The sequence below is a fragment of the Molossus molossus genome, unplaced genomic scaffold (genome assembly GCF_014108415.1).
Source record: "Molossus molossus isolate mMolMol1 unplaced genomic scaffold, mMolMol1.p scaffold_m16_p_3, whole genome shotgun sequence".
NCBI lineage: Eukaryota > Metazoa > Chordata > Mammalia > Chiroptera > Molossidae > Molossus > Molossus molossus.
The window spans coordinates 93497201-93517956 of record NW_023425366.1 but is presented as its reverse complement, the minus strand read 5'-3'; the positions used below and the strand labels follow the sequence as shown (position 1 = coordinate 93517956).

General features: G+C 37.4%; 1 protein-coding gene across 1 annotated transcript in view; it reads right to left on the bottom strand.

Moving 5' to 3' along the window:
- Positions 1-575: 575 nt before the first annotated feature.
- Positions 576-20756, bottom strand: part of PRRC1 (proline rich coiled-coil 1) — a 31685-nt gene continuing 11504 nt past the window's right edge. The window contains exons 5-9 of the mRNA XM_036279486.1: positions 16168-16270; positions 12589-12752; positions 9571-9674; positions 6593-6695; positions 576-1167 (exon numbers count right to left, since the gene is read on the bottom strand). Of these exons, the coding sequence (XP_036135379.1) occupies positions 958-1167; positions 6593-6695; positions 9571-9674; positions 12589-12752; positions 16168-16270 (684 nt within the window). The 3' untranslated portion in view covers positions 576-957. The remainder of the gene's footprint in view (positions 1168-6592; positions 6696-9570; positions 9675-12588; positions 12753-16167; positions 16271-20756) is intronic.

Sequence of the window (20756 nt, the reverse complement as noted above, 5' to 3'; positions counted from 1 at the left end):
CATTTAGTTGTCATATAGCAATCAAAAAGTAAAATGTATTACCCTAATGTTCAGAGTGTAAATCTGTAAAATGCCAGAACTTACTTTAAAAAAAAAAAAAAAAAGGCCCTGGCCGGTTTGGCTCAGCGGTTAGAGCGTCGGCCTGCGGTCCAGAGAGACCCGGGTTCAGTTCCCACTAAGGGCACGTACCTCGGTTGCAGTTTGTCCCTGGCCCTGGTTGGTCGTGTGGGTGGCAGCCACTCAATGTGTCCCTTTCACGTCGATGTTTCTCTCTCTCTATCTTCCTCTCACTCTACCTGAACAAAAAAGTGGAAAAATGTCCTCAGGTGAGGATTAAAAAAAAAAACATGAAGAATTACACTATGTGTGTACATGATAACCAAAGAGAAAGTGATCAATTATTATTTTGGCCCATGTTAAAAATATGCATACAGAATGTACACCATCTCCCTACAAGTAGCTGTTTTAGGGTAAATTGTTGAGCATATGGTTCAGCATCAGACCTGAGATCATGTACACACAACAAAGCCTTCAAGGACTGACAAAAGAGATTAATCTTGAATTAAAAGAAACAATGCTTTTAAGAAATAATCAATGAACATGTTCATTAACTATGTTATGAAAAACAAAATAATCAAGTACATATCATTAAGTTAATTTTCTTAACACATGAATTTGCACCTTATAAATTTGGTATATCAAGTTATCCTATAAAAATATTTATACATTTCTTTGAGAACTATAGTACATGTAATTATATGATCAAAAAAGGATCTGTTTATTTTCATGACACCATGCTTTTTTAAAGTGGAAAAAAAAAACCAGAAACACTTCAGCCTGCAGGAAAATTACCCAGACTGCTGGATCATTGAAGCTATCCAATTTAAGAAGGTATAAATATCTTCTGTACCACCAAGCCCAAAGTGAGGATGTCTCAGAATCCCAGGTTAAGTCTTCTCACATGGTCCTGGGTGGCAGGCGCTTTTTATACATGCCCGCGACTGCTTTGGCTGCGCTGTAGATCATTTGCCGCCGCGACATGCCAGTGAAAGTCAGGTGCCAATCAGTCCGGCTGACATTTACTAAACTCTTTTCCAGAACTTCGCCCACTGTCACCAAAAGGCCTGACCACCTCAGATTGTAGTCCTGGGGAGTGAGACTTTGAGCCTATGGAAAATGAAACTGGTATTATTTATAATACATTCAAAATATCACTGGAAATAGCTGTAAGTGACATTTCAAAGTCTCTCAGGTTCCTTTTAAGACAGGTGATGACAAACCCTGAGAAAGAGCTCATGCTGCCACGTGTATAAAGTTACAAGGCCATGAAAGAATCAACACGATACTGCCCACACTTAATTTGTTTAAAATGTCCACGTTAAGCTCCTTTTATTGTTCAAATATAATCTAAGTCTTAAATGTAGTGTCAGAGGGCTAAGTTCTACATTCATTGTCACGTCAGGTTCATCATAAGATTAGTACTAAAATAGAAATATTGTATCTTTTTACAGTCATGACATTCCTATCAGGAATGTCATTTTCCATTCAGAAAAGAATGATTCACAATTAATTTGTAGAGGAGTTTCCCCAGAAACTTCATTTTCATGTGAATAAGTTAATGCCTGTGAGATAATATCCAGTCCAGGACAACATCATTACATCAGTCATACCACACCCACCAACATCTGCTTCCGCTCAAACCAGTTATTCACCGCCACACAGGAGTAAGAAGAGAACAGACTCATTGCTTGATATGTCAGAACGACGCAGTTTTCTGTTCTAGGTACCAGAGGAGCACGGCCACATGTAGGCTGGATCTACAGTGTTCTGTATTACAACTGCCTGAGATGCCACCCTTGTTTTTTAAATTTTAGAAAACCAGAGATTTTTTTATGCCCCACCTAAGACCACTGAATTGAAACACCACAGCAGGTTCCAAGAGAGAGGGTACAATACTTATGAAACTGTTTCTGAGTCAGTTTGTGCCAACAGCCCAGCAGCTGGGGAGCCTGCTCTAAGGCCTCTCTTCCCCGCACACACCGCAGTCGGTACTTCCCAGGCGTCAGAGAAGGGCGGGTTAATCCTGAGCCTCGAGACCTGACCACGCTGTGCTTCTCAAATGTGACGTGCATGCGAAGTGCCTGTGGACCTGGGGATGTTGCAGATCCTAACTCAGTCCCTCCGGGTTAGGGCCCAAGCATCTGCATTTTCAACAAGTTCCCGGAAGGTGATACCTAGGATGCTAGGTCTAAAGTAACACTTCCGAGGAACAAGGTATTCGACACTATCAGCAAAAATCTAGCATAAGTGAGTGTTTAATTGGGGGGGAGTGTGTCATTTATATGTTTAACAAATATAAGTTGTGTAAACTTTTTCTACATTTTTATTAATACACATGCTGATTACGATTATAACTCCCTGAAGGGCTGACTTCTGGTCCCTTAAATAAAAAACTCCAACAATAAGGAAGCACAGAATTAAAAGCTCAAAATGGATAAAAAAGAAAGGGGGGGCAGCTGAATAGCAGGAATAAAAGGGAGGCATCTCAATACACACTTTAGTATTTTAATTTTGAACCTCATGACAAAAAAAAAAAGAAACAATGACAGGAAAAAAAGGCAAAGAAAAGAGCAAGTGGCACCCGACTCCCTCTGAATACCACTCATCAGCTAACCACATTAACAGTTTTCTATTCACTTATATACATTTTAAAGTATATATGTGAATATGTATACATAATTAGCAATATGTCATAAATTTCTATATTAGTATATACAGTTTTGATGCTTTGTTCTTCGAACATTATATCTTTTTCCAATATATATTCCTAAAAATAAAATCTAAAAACTGTCCTTTTGCAGTGGTCAGACATCTAGCACAGGGGTCAGCAAACTTTTCTGAAAAGGGCCATATGGTCTCTGCTGTAAACTATTCAATTCTACTGCAGTACAAAAGCAGCCATAAACAATATGTAAATATATGGGCAGGACTGTGTTCCATAACTTTTTCACAAAAACAGGCAGGCATGACGTCTTTACTGCTGACCCTTTACTGAAGCACCTCTATAGTTACAGTTTCTAATTTTTATTATTGCAGAGCCTTTTGCCCCAATACTGGGTAAGATGGCCATGGGGGGTCTGGAGAGAAGAGAAGTTTCCAGGACTCCCTGAGGACTGCTACAGTTAGATGGAAAGACGATAAATACAGTGGCTGATAGAATCATGAAAGCTCAATGTTTAAGCATGTATATGTAAAGCAGTGTCTCCTTTACCTGGATGTTTTACGGGAATAGATATTATATCTGCTAGAGAACACTCCCCTTACCTACTATTATAAAACCAAACCCTGTTAATAAAGTCCTAAGAACTGATGGAATTACTGTGCAAATTTGTAGGGAAATTGGTATGTCTGATGGGCTTTATGTGACATGGTCGTGCTTCCTTTACCTCAGATTTGGGGGACTAACACTGTGTCTCACTGGGGAATGTTTCCCCTATCTAGGATTATTGCAAAATAGAAGGCATATGAATCTGCCCTACAGGCATTGTTAATAAAGCTGGAGTGCCAGCAGGGGCAAAAATCCCTGTGCCATACCCCTATGGGGAGTGCAGATGGGCCTACGGCACAAACCTGTGAGTGCCTCCCAGCAATGACTCCTGGGACGTTGGACTAGAGACGTCCCATTTGAGGGGCATTTACTACCTTGTTATTGGATGTTATTAATTGACACTACTATCAGTGAAGGACCTACACTGATCTTGAAACCTGAAATATACCCATACATGTCTAGGTAATGTTGAAGAAATGCCCTAATGGGGAGGCAGTGACCAGACGAGTTCTACAATGGTATGGACACGGTTTACACAGGCTCGTGCTCCTAGGGAAGCAAGGAGATACGAGCATGCAGTCTCTCTGCTTGCAGGACCGATTCTGGAGCCACCTGAGGAGCTGCTGGAAACAACCACTTGCACGGAGAGTGCCCTACGGATGGCAGTTCCAGGGTGAATGGACAACATCCACTGGGAAGGCCACCATTCTGACTTAAGGTAAAATCAAATCAGCCGGGTGGGCTGAAGTGCATACTGTTTTCCTAGCAGTGATGAAAAAACTGAACAGTGGTACAGTACTCCAAATTTCATTCTTTCCTGATTCATGGGCAGGCAGGAGGGCAATGGGAACCTAGCCTATTAAAAGGATGCCCGTATGGGCTGAGGGAAAGCACTTGCTAGAGTCGTATTGCTGCCTGCTCTCTAGACCAGCACAGTGGCCAAACCTAATGTCTCTTCCAAAGGTAGGAAAGTTTGGGTATAAATGGAGAGAAAGAAAAATAGTAGCTATGGGTAAGAGAATGAACAAATGATCTATGTAATGGGGAAAATCAGATATTACACTAACAACTCAAAAGGCTTAGTGTAAGAGATGATACTGTCTCTTAGCTCGATTATACAGGCATACCTCATTTTATTTCACTTCACATTTCACATTTTGCTTTGCAGATACTGCTTTTTTTTTTTACAAACCAAAGGTTTGTGGTAACCCTGCATCAAGAAAGTTTATTAACAGCCTTTTTTCCAACAGGCTAAGATAATGGTTAGCATTTTTATTTTTATTTTTTTTATCCTCACCTGAGGACATTTTTTCCATTTTTTGTTCCGATAGAGCGGGAAGGAGAGAGAGAAACATCGACATGAAAGGGACACATCGAGTGGCTGCCACCTGCATGACCCAACCAGGGCCGGGGATAAACTGCAACCGAGGTACATGCCCTTAGTGGGAACTGAACCCGGGTCTCTCTGGACCACAAGCCGACGCTCTAACCGCTGAGCCAAACCGGCCAGGGCTGGTTGGCATTTTTAAATTAAGGTACGTGTACTGCTTTTTATAGACATAATGCTATTATTGCACACTTATTAGCCTTCTGTATTGTGTAAACATAACATACATGCACTGGGAAACAGCAATTCGTGACTTTATTGAGATACCACTGTATCGTGATGGTCTGGAGCCAAACCTGCAGTATTTGTGAGGTGTGCTCTACCAGACGCCTGAAGGAGTGAAGCCACACACTGCTGACACCAATTCTGCTCTAGGAACCTGAACAGATCAGATGGAAGCCTGCCATCCTGAGCAGCCTCACCCTGGCGACTTTTTCATACGCTGTGATGGACTAGACAGTTATAACAACTGAATGGGATTGTAGTAATCTGCCAATATCTGTTGACCTTCAGGACTGTTTCACAATGAGGGATCTGTGTTTGAAGAGTAGGGGGTGGACTCTAAGAAGAAATACGTAGTTGGTCTTCATTCCAATTTCTGGCAGCTCCTAAAACTCTGATAATTTCCTAAGTGATAAGAGCTAAAAAGATGCCTTATGTTAATGAGATGACCTTTGGAAAGCTTCACTGAGGTTGAATCATATGAAAGTGCCAATATTTGACATTCATTTTTAATCCTCACCTGAGGATTTTTTTTCCATTTATCTTCAGATAGAGTGGGAGGGAGGGAGAGAAACATCAATTGGTTGTCTCCTGCACGACCCTGACCAGGGCTGAGGACCAAACTGAGGTATGTGCCCTTGACCAGAATCAAACCTGCAACTCTTTGGTCCATAGGCTGACGCTCTAACTGCTGAGCCAAACCGGCCATGGCTACTGTTTTTTATTTAAAAAGACAGCAATTTCACTTGTTTCAACTTAATACTAATTCATAAATCAACTGTGGCAATTTACTTTTCCCTAGAAAAACCAACCATTTTGTCCAATTTTTCTAATTTATTGGTATAACACAATATGCATAATATTTGCTTACAAACTTATAATCACCTTCATAATGAAGTTGAATGTTAACATCTATAAAAATGCTTACTTGTACTTCTGAAAAGAAATTATGGTATAAGTAAAAGGTTCAAGAGGGCCACAAGCTGCTTTCAGGGGTTCTAAGGACACATGCCAAATTTATATGTGAGCACATATGTGTATTTTCTTGGGAAAGAATTCAATAGCTTTGTCAGGATCTCAAACTCCCAAATAACTTAAGAGAAAGTTTTGAGATGACATTTGACAATGTGCATGAGTACAAATGTGATGAAAATTTTATAAAACGAAGGAAAAAGTCAACAAAAATGCCATTTAGGAGTACAAATATTCCAATGTAAATAGGTATTTACATTCCATTTTGTTCAAGAAAGAATTAAGGTAACAAAAATATAGAAAGAGTCATTATATGCTTATAGTCTAGAAATGATGTGCACAGGTAAACGTGTGTCTTTCACTAAGGTTTCTACTTACCACCGAAGAGGAAGATTAAGGGGAACCAAAGGAAAGGTGAACATAAAACCAGCAGAAGAAGGTAAATTTTTCATCTTAGGGTAAGGAGCACAATCATAAAAATGAGGAAAATAGTGAACAATCATGTAATATGACCTTTTCAAAGACAGTTGGAAAACAAAAGTAAGGAGGTACTGAAACATAGCTTTTTTTGGTATTTCTTCTAACAGGCTATTTCCAACAAAAACATCTGCCCACATTTTATTTTGAAGACAACATCAGAAGTTTCCCTGGAGCAAAATAAACAAGAAAAGGAGAAAACAAACCTGCTGTACGAATTCCAAAGGCAGTGGGGTAGCTTGTGTGAATGCTTCTAGGTGAATGCCATGGGCAGGGTCTTCAACTATCAAACAGCCAATATCAAACCATCTGCAACACAATGAGTTTCAAGTTATGTGCTAAATAAGTTATAATAAAAAGACAAAATGAAAAGAAACAAGTATTATCATTCAGATAAAATGAGATTTCAAAAAGGAAATGTTTTTCTAATCAAATTTTCAAGAGGACAATCCATAAAATATATATAATTCCCCTGTTGTCTTAATTCCAAGAGGAGAAAAAGAATGGGAAACAATAATAAAAAAATAACTGAAAGTTCCTCATCCTGGAAAGTTCTCGTGTAGTCACTGTGGTGCTAGTGAACGCACATTAGAAAAGCTCCGCCCTGGCTGGTTTGGCTCAGCAGTTGGAGTCGGCCTGCGGTACAGAGACCCAGGTTCGGTTCCCGCTAAGGGCATGTACCTCGGTTGCAGTTTGTCCCCGGCCCTGGTCGGTCGTGAGGGTGGCAGCCACTCGATGTGTCCCTTCACATCGATGTTTCTCTCTCTCTCTCTCTCTCTCCTTCTCTCTCCCTCCCGCTCTATCTGAACAAAAAATGGAGGGATGTCCTCGGGTGAGAATAAAAAAAAAAGAAAAGAAAAGCTCCGAGGTCCCCTCTGTTCTCTAAATACTGTCATGCTCTTAACCATGTCAACCGGACATCCCGTCTCTTCGACTCAATAAATCTAAAACTGCAATACTATAACAGAATATGCAGCCAGAAAATGTTCAGTGTCCTTATTTTTAAAACTATGTCAATCTAATAAAGTATAATACAATATAAAATATATTAGAAGACATATATTCAAAGACACAACAAAGTATAAATAACAAAAGCAACTTTGCTGAATATTGAAATGTATCCTAAAACTGTTTCAAATTAACATTAAATACTTTTATTTGGAAATTGACTAACAAAATAGAAACAGAGGCATGGACACAAGGAACAGACTGGGAGCTATCAGAGGGAGAGGGGAAGGGGCTGGGGGACTGGATGAAAGAAGGTGAAGGGTTAGAAGGGGGAGAGTGGGGGGACATCTGTACATATAACACAGACAACAGAATGGTGATAACAGAGGGAAAGAGGGGTAGGGGGATGAAAACGGGGACAGAGACTCTGCTTGGGGCGACATGGTGTGTAGATGATATTTTGAGTTGTAAACTTGAAACCTGCATGGTTTTGTGATCCAATGTCACCCCAATGAATTCAATAAAAAATATTTATTTGGTATACTAATCAATATTTTATTTTGCATGATTTGTGTATAATACAGATAGAAGAGAACCGCTGTAACTCAGCTGTTAGGTGTGGGCATGGACTTCCTGAAAAGTAGAGTCACTGAAGGCAGAAGTAGAGAGACTTCTGTGGCGCCAGTGAACACACACCAGAACTCCAAAGTCCACTTTGTTCTCTAAATACTGCCATGCTCCTGAACCTGTCAAGCCAGATATCCCCTCACAATAAATCCAAAATTGCAATACCGACCATACCACCAACCCCCTTCTCTCTCTCATTACTGGAGCTGCTGGCTGAGGAACCTTGCAGTCTCCGCCCTCTTCTTTCTACTCTTCCAGCTGCACTCACTCCCTGCCCGGGGAGAGGAGAATGGCAATCTGCACTGGTCAAGTACTGGAGATTTACTCACCCGAGCATGCAAACAGTTTGTCATGCGAAACATTTTGTAAATGTCACTTGAGAAAATAGGGACAATTCTACATTACCACCTCTATCATTAATATATTGTCAACTGGAAAAGTTATTAGCAAATTACAAAATAAGCTCAGAGGGACTAACATCCTTCCTCATTCCCGATAAATCCTTCCAATGACATTTTCTAAATTGTTCAGTCTTTGAAAACAGCTTCATGAAATCAAAACACTTTTTACATTTAAGATGCTTACATCAACTGTAACACCACCAGCATTTTAACTAACCAGAATCATAAAACCATCAGATGCCCTGAAAAAATGCTCTATCATTAATCATCAGGAAAATACAAACCCAAACCACATGAGCTATCACCTCACACCTGTTAGAATGGCTATCCTCAAAAAAGCAAGAAATAGCAAGTGTTGGCAAGGATGTGGAGAAAAGGGGGAAACTTATACACTTGGTGGAAATGTAAATTGGTGCAGCCACTATGGAAAACAGTATGGCGGTGCCTCAAAAAATTAAAAAATAGAAATACCATGTGATCCAGCAATCCACATCTGAGAAGTTATAAAACACTCACTAAAAGATATATGCACCTCCATGTTCACTGCAGTATTAAGTGTCCACTGAAAGATGAATGGATAAATAAAATGTGGCACACACACACAATGGAATATTATTCAGCTATAAAAAAATAAGCAAATCTTGTCATTTATGACAACATGCATGGACCCTGAGGGCACTATGCTAAGGTCAGAGAAAGACAAATATTGTATGATCTGTCTTATGTATGGAATCTAAAAACAAATTTAAAAAACAGAACTCACATACAGCAAACAGACTGGTGATTGATTGCCAGAGGCTGGAGGTGGGGGCTCAGTAAAGGTCAAAAGGTACAAGCTTCAAGTTATAAAGTAAGTCCTGGGAATGTAATGTACAGCATGGTGACTAAAGTTAATAATACTGTATTGTATATCTGAAAGTTGCTAAGAAAGATCCAGAGTTCTCATTACAGGAAAAAACCTTGTAACTATGGGTTTTTTTCCTTATTGATTTTGAGAGAGAGAGGAAGGGAGAGAGAGAAGCATTGATTGGCCGCTTCCTGCATGCCCCTCACTGGGGATTGGACCCACAACCTGGGCATGTGCCCTGACTGGGAATTGAACCGGCAACCTCTTGGTGCATGAGAAGACCCTCAACCACTGAGCCACAACGGCCGGGCAAAAATTGTAACTATTTAAAGAAGAAGAAAAGAAAAAGCAAGCCTCTTACTTGTCAGGAAGCAATTCTGCAATAAAGTTTTCTACCGACACAGCAATCTGTTTCTCATGGATCACTCCAGTTCGACGCAAGGTATCTATCCGTTCCTGGGCACCCTGAATAACCACAGTGTAGGTTAGAAACCATTCAAAGTATTCATTATTAAATATACTAATTTATGATTATATAAGCAATGTGTGCATACATTTATGAAAATACATATATACTTGTAAACATTCAAACAATACAGAGGACAAAAAGTAAAAAGTCCAATCATGTTCCTCTCAGTACTCTCAGCTTGAAGTATACCTTCCAAATTATTCCAATTTGCATTATTGTTTTGGTTGCTACTGTGAAATAAATTATTTCTGTATTCTATGTTCTAAATGGTTATTAATATAAATAAACTGTTTTTTAATGTTAATCTGCCAAGGGGCCCTCTTAGTGAATAAAAATCTTTTCTCAATCCCAGTAGTTTTTTAGTCAATTCTCTCAAATTTTCTAAGTAGGCAAAATATCAATAGTAAATTTATTCTTTCTGATTCCCTTTAAATATAACCTTAATATATGAACCAAAAATGACAGTTTTTTAAAACTGGAAATGCATACATTTACACCAAAGCTTATTCAGGAATATTATTACCATTAATGAAACAAAATTGAAGGGCTGCAAACACTATACAGATGAATCAAAATCATGAATTAAATATATCTTTTTGTAGAAAACTAAAAACTAGACTAATGAAAACAAGGTTGCCACTTATTACTTTTAACTGAATCACTTCAGAATCACTGATCATGAGTGATATGTGAAAATGTGTTCAAAAAGCAAGATAAAAATCTATTTCTAAATAAAATTAGCCATGGATAAATACCTATTTTTATTATGAACAACAGAGCTTAATAGTATATGAGATTAAGGGGTCAATTTTTATTCAAATAAAAATTGAAGATTAAGCTAAAACACTTCTAGAGACAACTGAATTTACTTCAGACATAACTGAAAGAACAGAAAGTGAAAACTGGATGAGAACAGGTACAGCAATTCGAGACATTAGCTTATAAAGATGAAGGATGAAAGAAGATATTTACAATAAAATCACGACTGTGTGTTTGCTCACTCTTACATCCCTCCTATCTAGCACATGTCTAACCTAATAGGCATTCAGTAACAATTTACTACATGAAAAACTAAAGGGCTTCTGAAGGCCTATATCGCTAATGTTAAGAATCTAAATAGTATAAATATGTTTTCACCAAATCTAATAATACTGAATGAGGAGGCAGGTATTGAGTTGGAAAAAAAATATAATGAATGATACACTTAATTCTTTATACTGGATATTATAAATTTACCTTATTCATTCCTCCAAAGAGGTAGTAGTTATGGCTGAATTTTAATGATAATGTTTAAATAAATGTTAACTCAGTAAAAACTATTAGGGAGTTAGTGGTATGTTTAGAGATTCATCCCTAACTCTTTGAAGGTGGTTATCTCAGCTACGCACTACAACAGAATATTCCTAGATTTTATGCTTCCAGGGAACAGAGACTAAGTTTGTTGATTTCTTAGTATACTACAGCACTGGACTTTATACTTCATAAAGGTCACAAAATATTTCATTGAAATTAATTAGCACCTGTAAGAGATATAGAAGCGAGCTAGGTAGACAAGTCTAATTCTTTGTTTTGTTTACAGAATCCAGAAGAGAAAATGAGGAGGGGGTTATATTGACCATTATTCTCCTCTTCTATCCACATTAATTAAATGTGGTATCTTTAAGAGTCACAATTAGAGAAATTTTAATATCACTCCCTACCAATGTTTTGAGAATGGAATTTTACCTTTCTTTTCCAAAAGTATAGGGGATAAAAAATTAGGCAGTATAGAGGCCACATTGAAGTAATTACCTCAGAACTGAAGTGAGATACCCAAAGGCCCCTAGAGCTTACCCTGTACTGTAAGGACTTATACCACAAGTCTTGGTTTACAGAATTAAAATTTCATGGCTTTATTTTATTTTTTAAATATTTTTTTCTTTATTAATTTTAGAGAGGAAGGGAGAGGGAGAGAGAAATAGAAACACTGATGAGAGAAAAAACACTGACTGGTTACCTCCTGCATGCGCCTCTCTGGGGATCGGGCCCACAACCTGGGCATGTGCCCTGACCGGGAATCGAACGGGTGACCTCTTGGCGCATGGTCGACACTCAACCACTGAGCCACATCGGCTGGGCAAAATTTCATGGTTTTAAATAAATGCTTATAGGTATTAACTACATCTGTGTTTATAATCTAGAAACTATTCAACAATGGTCATAACTATGACTGGCTTTTCAATAAAATTATTTAGTGCTATATTTTTCAGCTGTGCTTTTTCTTGGTGATTTTGCTATTTTAAAATGGCTCCAAGTATAGTGCTGTCTAATGTTCCTAAGCAAAGAAGACTGTGTTGTACCATATGGAGAACATATACGTGTTAGATAAGCCTCATTTAGGCATGAATTACAGTGTTGTTGGCTGTGAGAGTTTAATGTCAATGAATCAAATATATAGACATTAAAGTGGATTTAAACAGAAGTAGACATAAATCAAAATCATATATTGATTGGTTGGCAAAAATGCTATGATTAGAGTTTCATGGGACTCTAACCCTGAAGAAATTGGTTAGTGTAAAGTGTTATTAATAGTGACAGTAATAAAAAGCTTATGGGACTCTAGTTACGTCTTTAGTAATTGATTTGAATGTTAACAGTGGGTTAAGAGTATCTTTTAGGACTACTTACTTTCTTTCTATGCTCTGTGTATGTGTTTCCTCCCCTTCCCCAATAATCAAAACCCACCTTAGGTTTCTTTAAATTAAGACTCCACTTATATCTTCATAACACTACAGAGTTGTTTAATTAAAACCAAGCTGATCATTTCATTATGTAAAAACCAATTAGCTCTGTACTGACCACAGGATTATTAGCAGAATTATGAAGAGATTACTGCCAGTTTTTATGTCCTGAAGGTCTTCTACTACTCACTTTTAATCCAGCTGCATAGCCCACTGGTTGTGGGGCAATATTGGACTGAACAGCTTCCCCCATGACCACAGCTAAGCCAAAGACCTCCTGGAAGGCATCTCGGACAGCAGCAACTTTCACTTCTTTATTTGAGGTCACTACAATATCCAGTTCACCTCCCGATTCTACAAACACCAGAAGAAAATTTAAATTCCAAATTAAAATAATGAAATTCTCATAATTACTACCATAAGCTGACATTTTATTTGCATAATTATTACTAAGCCCACAGAATGATTCAATATAGGCATCCTATTCCAACAAAAGCTTAGCCCAGGACTACCAAATTTTCCTTCGTTTTAAAAATGAAAATTAAATGTATTATCTGAGGTAGTCTATTTGCAAGCAGAAGATGACACATATCTTCTAATAGTTCTGATTATGACATCTGCCGCAAATATACCATCGCCCTGTTCTGTATTCTATGAAATACTGTTAAGTGGCTCTCCCTGAAAATAGCGTGCTATGGTCAGACAAGCTTGGGAGATGCTGTACACCATATTTATTTCTTGGAATTTATTTATATGGTACAATAGCGTAAAGATTCTGAGAAATCCAACAATGAAAAATCATAACTTTTACCCAGTACATTCCATACTTAATCTGTTCATGGAACACACTTTATTTAGCATCCAATAACAGCTCCCAAAAAGTATTCCATACGATCAATTTGAGAAATGAATTTAGGGCCACTATGAAAACAGTTTTTCTATTATATTGCTCTATTAATTTAGCCAAGATTCATTTTCTGATTAGTTTAAATTTTAGATAAGCACATGCATTTTTAAGGTTGTAAATCAAAATTTTTTTCCTGCTAGTTAATAGGGACAGACATCTATTATATACAAAATTCTAACACCATATGGATGCCATAGTTGACCATCCTTCAGCAATCATAGAGATTAAATATCTGGCTTGTGAAATATAAATTACACATCTGGGATACTCTGTTTACAGACAATGACTGTTACTGATATGATAATTTGTCAGAGTTGCACAGAAGTTCTACACTAAACAAGAACTACCATGAAATATGCTTCTTATCTAGAGAATAGTTTAAAATATGGAGTTGAAATTTTATTATACACTCCATCACTGAAAAAAAAGAACATATATCACAAATAAATGGATATTTATAAATTATACATCTATTGACCTAACATAAATATGCAAACATTAAAGAAATGAAATATCAACTTTTATAAAACTTGAAACTTAAAATCTAAGCGCAAATATTAAAGTATTTTAAACGTTTTAATATTGCAATTAATTATTTTTAAAAACCTGTGTACTAGAGTAATTTGATCAAATATGCCTGATTACTTTTAAATCTGGATCTAACCTCTTGTGATACACTGAATTCAAGGCTGGGTTCTTAGCAAAGGACAATTTGCTACTTGGCATGAGGCTATCACTGGTAAAAGAGATTTCTCAAGAAACTGTATTATAAAACATTCTGACCCAGAAACAATGCTATGTTTTTGCTAATAAATACCTTGTGGAATAGCTGAAAATATTTTCCAAATATTTGGGTTTTTTATTATGGATCCCTTTTCCCGATTTGACATAATGTTCCACAGATCCCATCTTTACTAGAATTTCAGAAGTTACTAAAACCTAAAAGCAATAGTTCACATAGGAGAGAAGAGGAAAAGTATACTTTTTTTCTCATTTTGTTCTTCCACTTGTGCGTACCTCGACTCCAGCTGAGTACTACTCCACTAAGCTTTCACAGCGCTGCCTTTCATGGCAGAGGGAGAACTAATTAAAAGGATGTAGAAAGTTAAACGGAGTTAAAATCATTTCTAATAGCTCTCGTGCCTTTCTGATACATTTAAAATGATTAAATCAAGTGACTTCTAGAATATTTGGGTAGAAAGATCATGTTTCATTCTGAGTTTTATAAGAATGGTCTTGCTTTTGCAGCCTGCAAGAAAGTGTCACCTGTTCCACACTCAGTATACTTTTTAAAACTAACTGATTAAGATGATATGTATGACACTAATAATAGAAACTTCACTTTGTATCTCTCTCCCTTACCCCTTGGTTTTTGACTGTTTCTTGATGTCATGTAGGCTGCTGCCTTGAGAAATGGTCTTGGATTATAGTTATAACTATCATTTTCTAGCTTTGTTGAACTGGGGGAGTCACTGAACTTGTTTCATAGGAAAATACCTATCACCTCACAGGACTTGCTCCAAGAATAAATGAAATAATTGCTTTCACAGTCTAACACAGTACCGATTAAAACAGCAAGAGCTCCAAAAATACTTTCTCTCATTCAAAATAGGAGCTTGTGAAGAATGTATATGATGCATTCACGGTCAAACTTGATTATTATGAATATATAAAATCAATATATATGATAGAGGCTGACTTCTAAGTCTTTTGGCAGTTACAAACACTAAGAATAATTCAGCTGATTTAATTCCTGATTCCATTTTCTACTTCAGGGGAAGCAAAGTGGCTAGGTGTAAAAAAACTAAACATGGGTTCAATCTAGTTCCATCAAGCTGTGTGACCTAGAATAACTTAAATCTCTCTGAACCCAGGTTCCTCATCTAAAACTTGAGGAAAAGAACAGCCACCTTGCAGAGCTCTTGTGAGAATCAGTGCCTGGCAGAGAAAGCATTTAATAAATGGTACTTGTCATTGTTAGATCTTGTCCTATGACTTATTTATTCATTCATTTATTTTTGGTACGTGCCCTTAGCGGGAACAGAACCCAGCACTCTCTGGTCTGCAGGCCGACGGCCAACGTTCCAACTGCTGAGCCAAACCGGCCAGGGCTCCTCTGACAATTAGAGAGAGTAAACTACCAACATAGTCAAGACTCATTAAAGCTATTGGTTTTTCATTGCCACTGAAAATCTATATTCAGATCCCTGGTATACAGGTTTGGCTTGTAAGTTATCTTCAACAGGACTACTAATAATTGGTCACTGATACTACCAAACAATTATATTTTTTCACATACTGGATATGTATATTAGAAATTAAAGGGTAGACGGTGTGACTATGTCAAGTGTCTGTAGGATTCTTGGTAATGAAGATTCAAAAGTGTTAGTTAAAACAGCGTTCACAACAAACCTAGTAGTCAGATGTTAACAAATAGGTTAACTTCCTCTAAATATATTACTGAGTTAAGTATAAACATACTTATTTAAAATATATAACTAGAGAAATGTCAAAACCAAATATGAACAAAGCATCAATTCAAATATCAGCAGTAAATAAAGTAAAAGTTATATAAAGCAACACTAACCACACTTACACTAAAAATCACTAAGTAGTATACTAATAATTCATATTGTTATTACTCCTCCAAAGTTCATTCTGAATAGTTTGAAAAATGCATATAATGGTGACTAAGATAAAGATGAATTCAAAATACCAAGACTAAGATTTGACAATCAACTTCATATAAGAATATAAGAGGATTTTCACTGACTACAAGACCTGCAGAATTACAATTAGTGGCTGACACTGGCATATACTTAAAAAATATATGGCAGGTGTTGGTCTGTCTTAAGTACATACTGATGTATGGAGCCATGCCAGGGTCCAGCGTTGTAATCATGCTTTCTACAGAATGTTTTGTTTTATCAAGCACAGACTTCACCACAGGATTCCCAGCTACACCCTGCATAAAACAAATTAACATATAAATACCTGTTCTAAGCAAAGACCACCATGATCAACTAATAATGAAAGAAATTATTTTTTTTTAGGTTTTCAATGTATCACAGACCAGTACTTTTGCAAAACATAAGAAAAACAAGGTTGGATTCCAAAATGGCGGCAGAGTGAATGGAAGCTACACAGACCATCTCCCAGGACCAAACTGGAATTACAACTAAAATAAAGACAAATCGTTGAGAAAAAAACAAGAGAAAAGAAGTTTGCAAGGAACATATAACAAGGGACACTGAATCATTCCTGGTAGGATTGCAGAGGCATGAGAGGGGGGCTGGAAGCCCACGGACAGCAGCAGTCTTAGCTGTGAACAGCACCCTCGGGGTTAAAATCCCAAGCCTGCTCCACAGTGCAGAGCTGGGACAGAGCACTAAATTAGCCACAGCCACTCACCTTGGGCTCCAGCAGAGGGAGGGCAGACTGAACTGGAACTATGTGGGGACACTTTGGACTTGGAGGGTGCTCAGAGCTTTTGCTGAGTTCTGGCCATCGACAATGGTGGCCATATTGCTCCATGGCACTCTGGGGAGAGGTGGCAGCCCCTCCCTCAGAGATTCAACCCCACCCAGGTAGGCCATTAAAATGAAAATTGAGGCTCATTCACAACCAGCATCTGCCCCACCCTCGGGAAATCTTATGCTGAACAGCTGAGGGAGTTTTTCATTCAACTGAGAACCCAAGGCTCTTCAAGTAATCATGACTAATAGCCTCCTGGCAAAAAGCTAGAGGATAACTGAACCTTTCGTGGGCTTCCAAATCTACCCAGGAAAGTAAGCCCTGAAACGGCTTTAACGTGGGTCCTTCCTCGCTCATCCAAACCCAGTAGAGGGAGCCAAAAACAGCAGAACACCAAGACCCACAGGGAAAATTTGGCAGGCTCCAAAACCCACTTAGATAGCCAAAATGGTGAAACAAAGAAAAAAATCCCAAATGAAAGAACAAGAGACCTCTACCGAAGATGAGATCAATGAAATGCACTTAAGCAAGTTATCAGAGGTAGAGTTCAGAGCCATGATCATGAGGAAGCTCAACAGCATGAGTAAGGACATCAACAACATGAGTAAAGACATAGGAACATTGAAAATCAACCAACTGGAAATGAAACACCACCAAGAAGATATGAAAATGATATAGCAAAAATAAAGAACACATTGAAAGGACTAAGCAGCAGACTAGAGGAAGCTGAGGACTGGATCAGTGAATCAGAAGACCAAAAGGAAAAACCAAAAAACAGGAAGACAGCTTAGGAGAACTGTGTGACAACTGGAAACGTAGTAATATTCGCATCATAGGAGTCCCTGAAGAAGAAAATGAGCAAGGGTTAGAGAATATATTTGAAGAAATAGTGACAGAAAACTTCCCTAATTTGGTAAGGGAAAAGGCATTCAAGTTCAAGAAGCACTGAGAGCCCCAAGTAAGAGAATCCAAACAGGCCCACACCAAGACACATAGTAATTAAAATGCCAAAAATTAAAGACAAAGAGAGAATCCTAAAGGAAGCACTAGATAAGCAACAGGTTACCTACAAAGGAACCCCCATAAGGCTATCAGATGACTTCTCAACAAAACACTACAGGCCAGAAGGAAATGGCATGAAGTAATCAAGGTCATGAAAAACAAGGATCTGAATCCAAGACTACTTATCCAGCAAAGCTATCATTCAAAATAAAAGGTCAAATAAAGAGTTCCCAGACGAAAAAAAGGCTAAGAGAATACATTAGCACGAAATCAGCTGCAAGAAATGTTAAAAGGACTGCTATAATTAGAAAAAATAGGAAGAAAAATATAACCACGCTAAACAAAAATGGCAATAAATAAGTACATATCAATAATCACCTTAAATGTAAATTGATTGAATGCTCCTATAAAAAGACACAGAGTAGCTGATTGGATAAGAAAGCATGACTCGCATATATGTTGTTTTGAAGAGACCCACCTCACAACAAAAGACTCACATAGGTAGAAAGTAAAGGGATAGAAAAAAATCTTCCAAGCAAATGGAAAGGAAAAAAAGCTGTGGTAGCAATACTCATATCTGATAAAATAGATTTCAAAATGAAGGCCATAACTAGAGACAAAGAAGGCCATTATATAATATTGAAAGAATCTATCCAATAGGAAGATATAACATATATGCACCCAATATAAGAGCACCAAAATATATTAAAAATCTTCTGGAGGACTTCAAAGGAGAAATTGACAGCAATACAATCATAGCAGGGGACTTCAACACCACGCTGAAATCACTGGATAAATCCTCTAGACAAAAAATTAACAAGGAAACAGAGACTCTAAATGAAGCACTAGGCCAAATGCATTTAGTAGATATCTACAGAGAATTACACCCCAAAACTACAAAATTCACATTCTTCTCAAGTGCACATGGGACATTCTCAAAGACAGACCACATGTTAGGGCACAAACTAAGTCTCTACAAGATCAAGAAGATTGAAATCATATCAAGCATCTTCTCAGATCACAATTCCATGAAACTAGAAATCAATTGCAACAAGAACATGCAAAGACATTTGAACACATGGAGGCTCAATAGCATGTTATTAAACAATGAATGGGTTACCGAGGAGATTAATGAAAATGAACACACAACACAAAATTTATGGGATGCAGCAAAAGCAGTTCTGAGAGAAAAGTTCATAGCACTACAGGCCTACCTCAAGAAACAAGAAAAATTTCTAATAGACAATCTAACCTTACAACTTACAGAACTAGAAAGCAAACAAAAGAAAACTCCAGGGCAAGTAGAAGGAAGAAAATAGTAAATATCAGATCAGAAATAAATGACATGGAGACAAAAAAAAAAAAAACAATTCAAAGGATCAATGAAACAAAGAGCTGGTTTTTCGAAAAGATAAATAAGATTGATGGATGGACCCTTAGCTAGACTCACCAAGAAACAAAGAGAGAGAACCCGAATACACAAAATCAGAAATGAAAGAGAAGTAACAACTGACACCACAGAAATACAAAGGATTGTTAGCAAATACTATGAACAATTATATGGCAACAAATTCGACAATCTAAGCAAAATGGACAAATTTCTAGAAACGCAGAGTCTCCCAAAACTAAACCGGGAAGAGATAGAAAATTTGAACAGACCAAAAACAACTAAGGAAATTGAAGATGTAATCAAGACTCGCCCAGCAAACAAATGCCCAGGCCCAAACGGCTTCACGGGGGAGTTTTACCAAACATTCAAAGAAGAACTAACAACCATTCTCCTCAAACTATTTCAAAAAATTCAAGAACAAGGAAGACTTCCAAACACGTTTTATGAGGCCAGCATAATTCTAATTCCAAAACCTGAAAAAGACACTACAAAAGAAGAAAACGATAGGCCAATATCCCTGATGAACATAGATGGCAAAATCCTTAACAAAACACTAGCAAATTATTCACCATGACCAAGTGGGTTTCATCCCAGGGATGCAAGGCTGGTATAATATTCACAAATCAATAAATGTGATACAGCACATAAACAAAATGAAAGATAAGAACCACATGATCATATTAATAGATGCTGAAAAAGCATTCGACAAAATCCAGCATCCATTTCTGATAAAAATGCTCAGCAATGTGGGAATAGAGGGATCATATCTCGACATAATAAGTGCCATGTATGAAAGGCCTACAGCCAACATCACAATCAATGGACAAAAACTAAAAGCATTTCCCTTAAGAACAGGAACAAGACAGGGATGCCCACTTTTGCCACTCTTATTTAATATAGTACTGGAAGTCTTAGCCACAACAATCAGACAGGAAGAAAAAATAAAAGGGATCCAAACTGGAAAGGAGGAAGTGAAAGTGTCATTATTCGCAGATGACATGATACTATACATAGAAAACCTCAAAGACTCCATCAAAAATTTACTAGACTTAATAAATGAATTTGGCAAAGTAGCAGGATACAAAATGAACATCAAGAAATCGATGGCATTCTTATACAACAATGATGAACTCACAGAAAGAGAAACTAAAAAACAATGCCATTTACCATCGCAGCAAAAAAAATTAAGATACCTAGGAATAAACTTAACCAAAGAAATAAAGGACCTATTCGCAGAAAACTACTGGTCATTGAAGAAAGAAATAGAGGAAGATATAAAAACGTGGAAGCACATACCTTGTTCATGGATTGGAAAAATTAACATCATTAAAATGTCCATATTACCCAAAGCAATCTGTAGATTCAATGCAATCCCTAACAAAATATCAATGACATATTTCACAAAACTAGAACAAATACTTCAAAAGTTTATATGGAACCAAAAGAGAGCCCAAATAGCCAGAGCAATCTTGAAAAAAAGAGAACAAAGTAGGAGGGATCACATTATCAGACATCAGGTTATATTACAAAGCTACTGTAATCAAAACAGCCTGGTACTGGCACAAGAACAGGCATATAGAGCAGT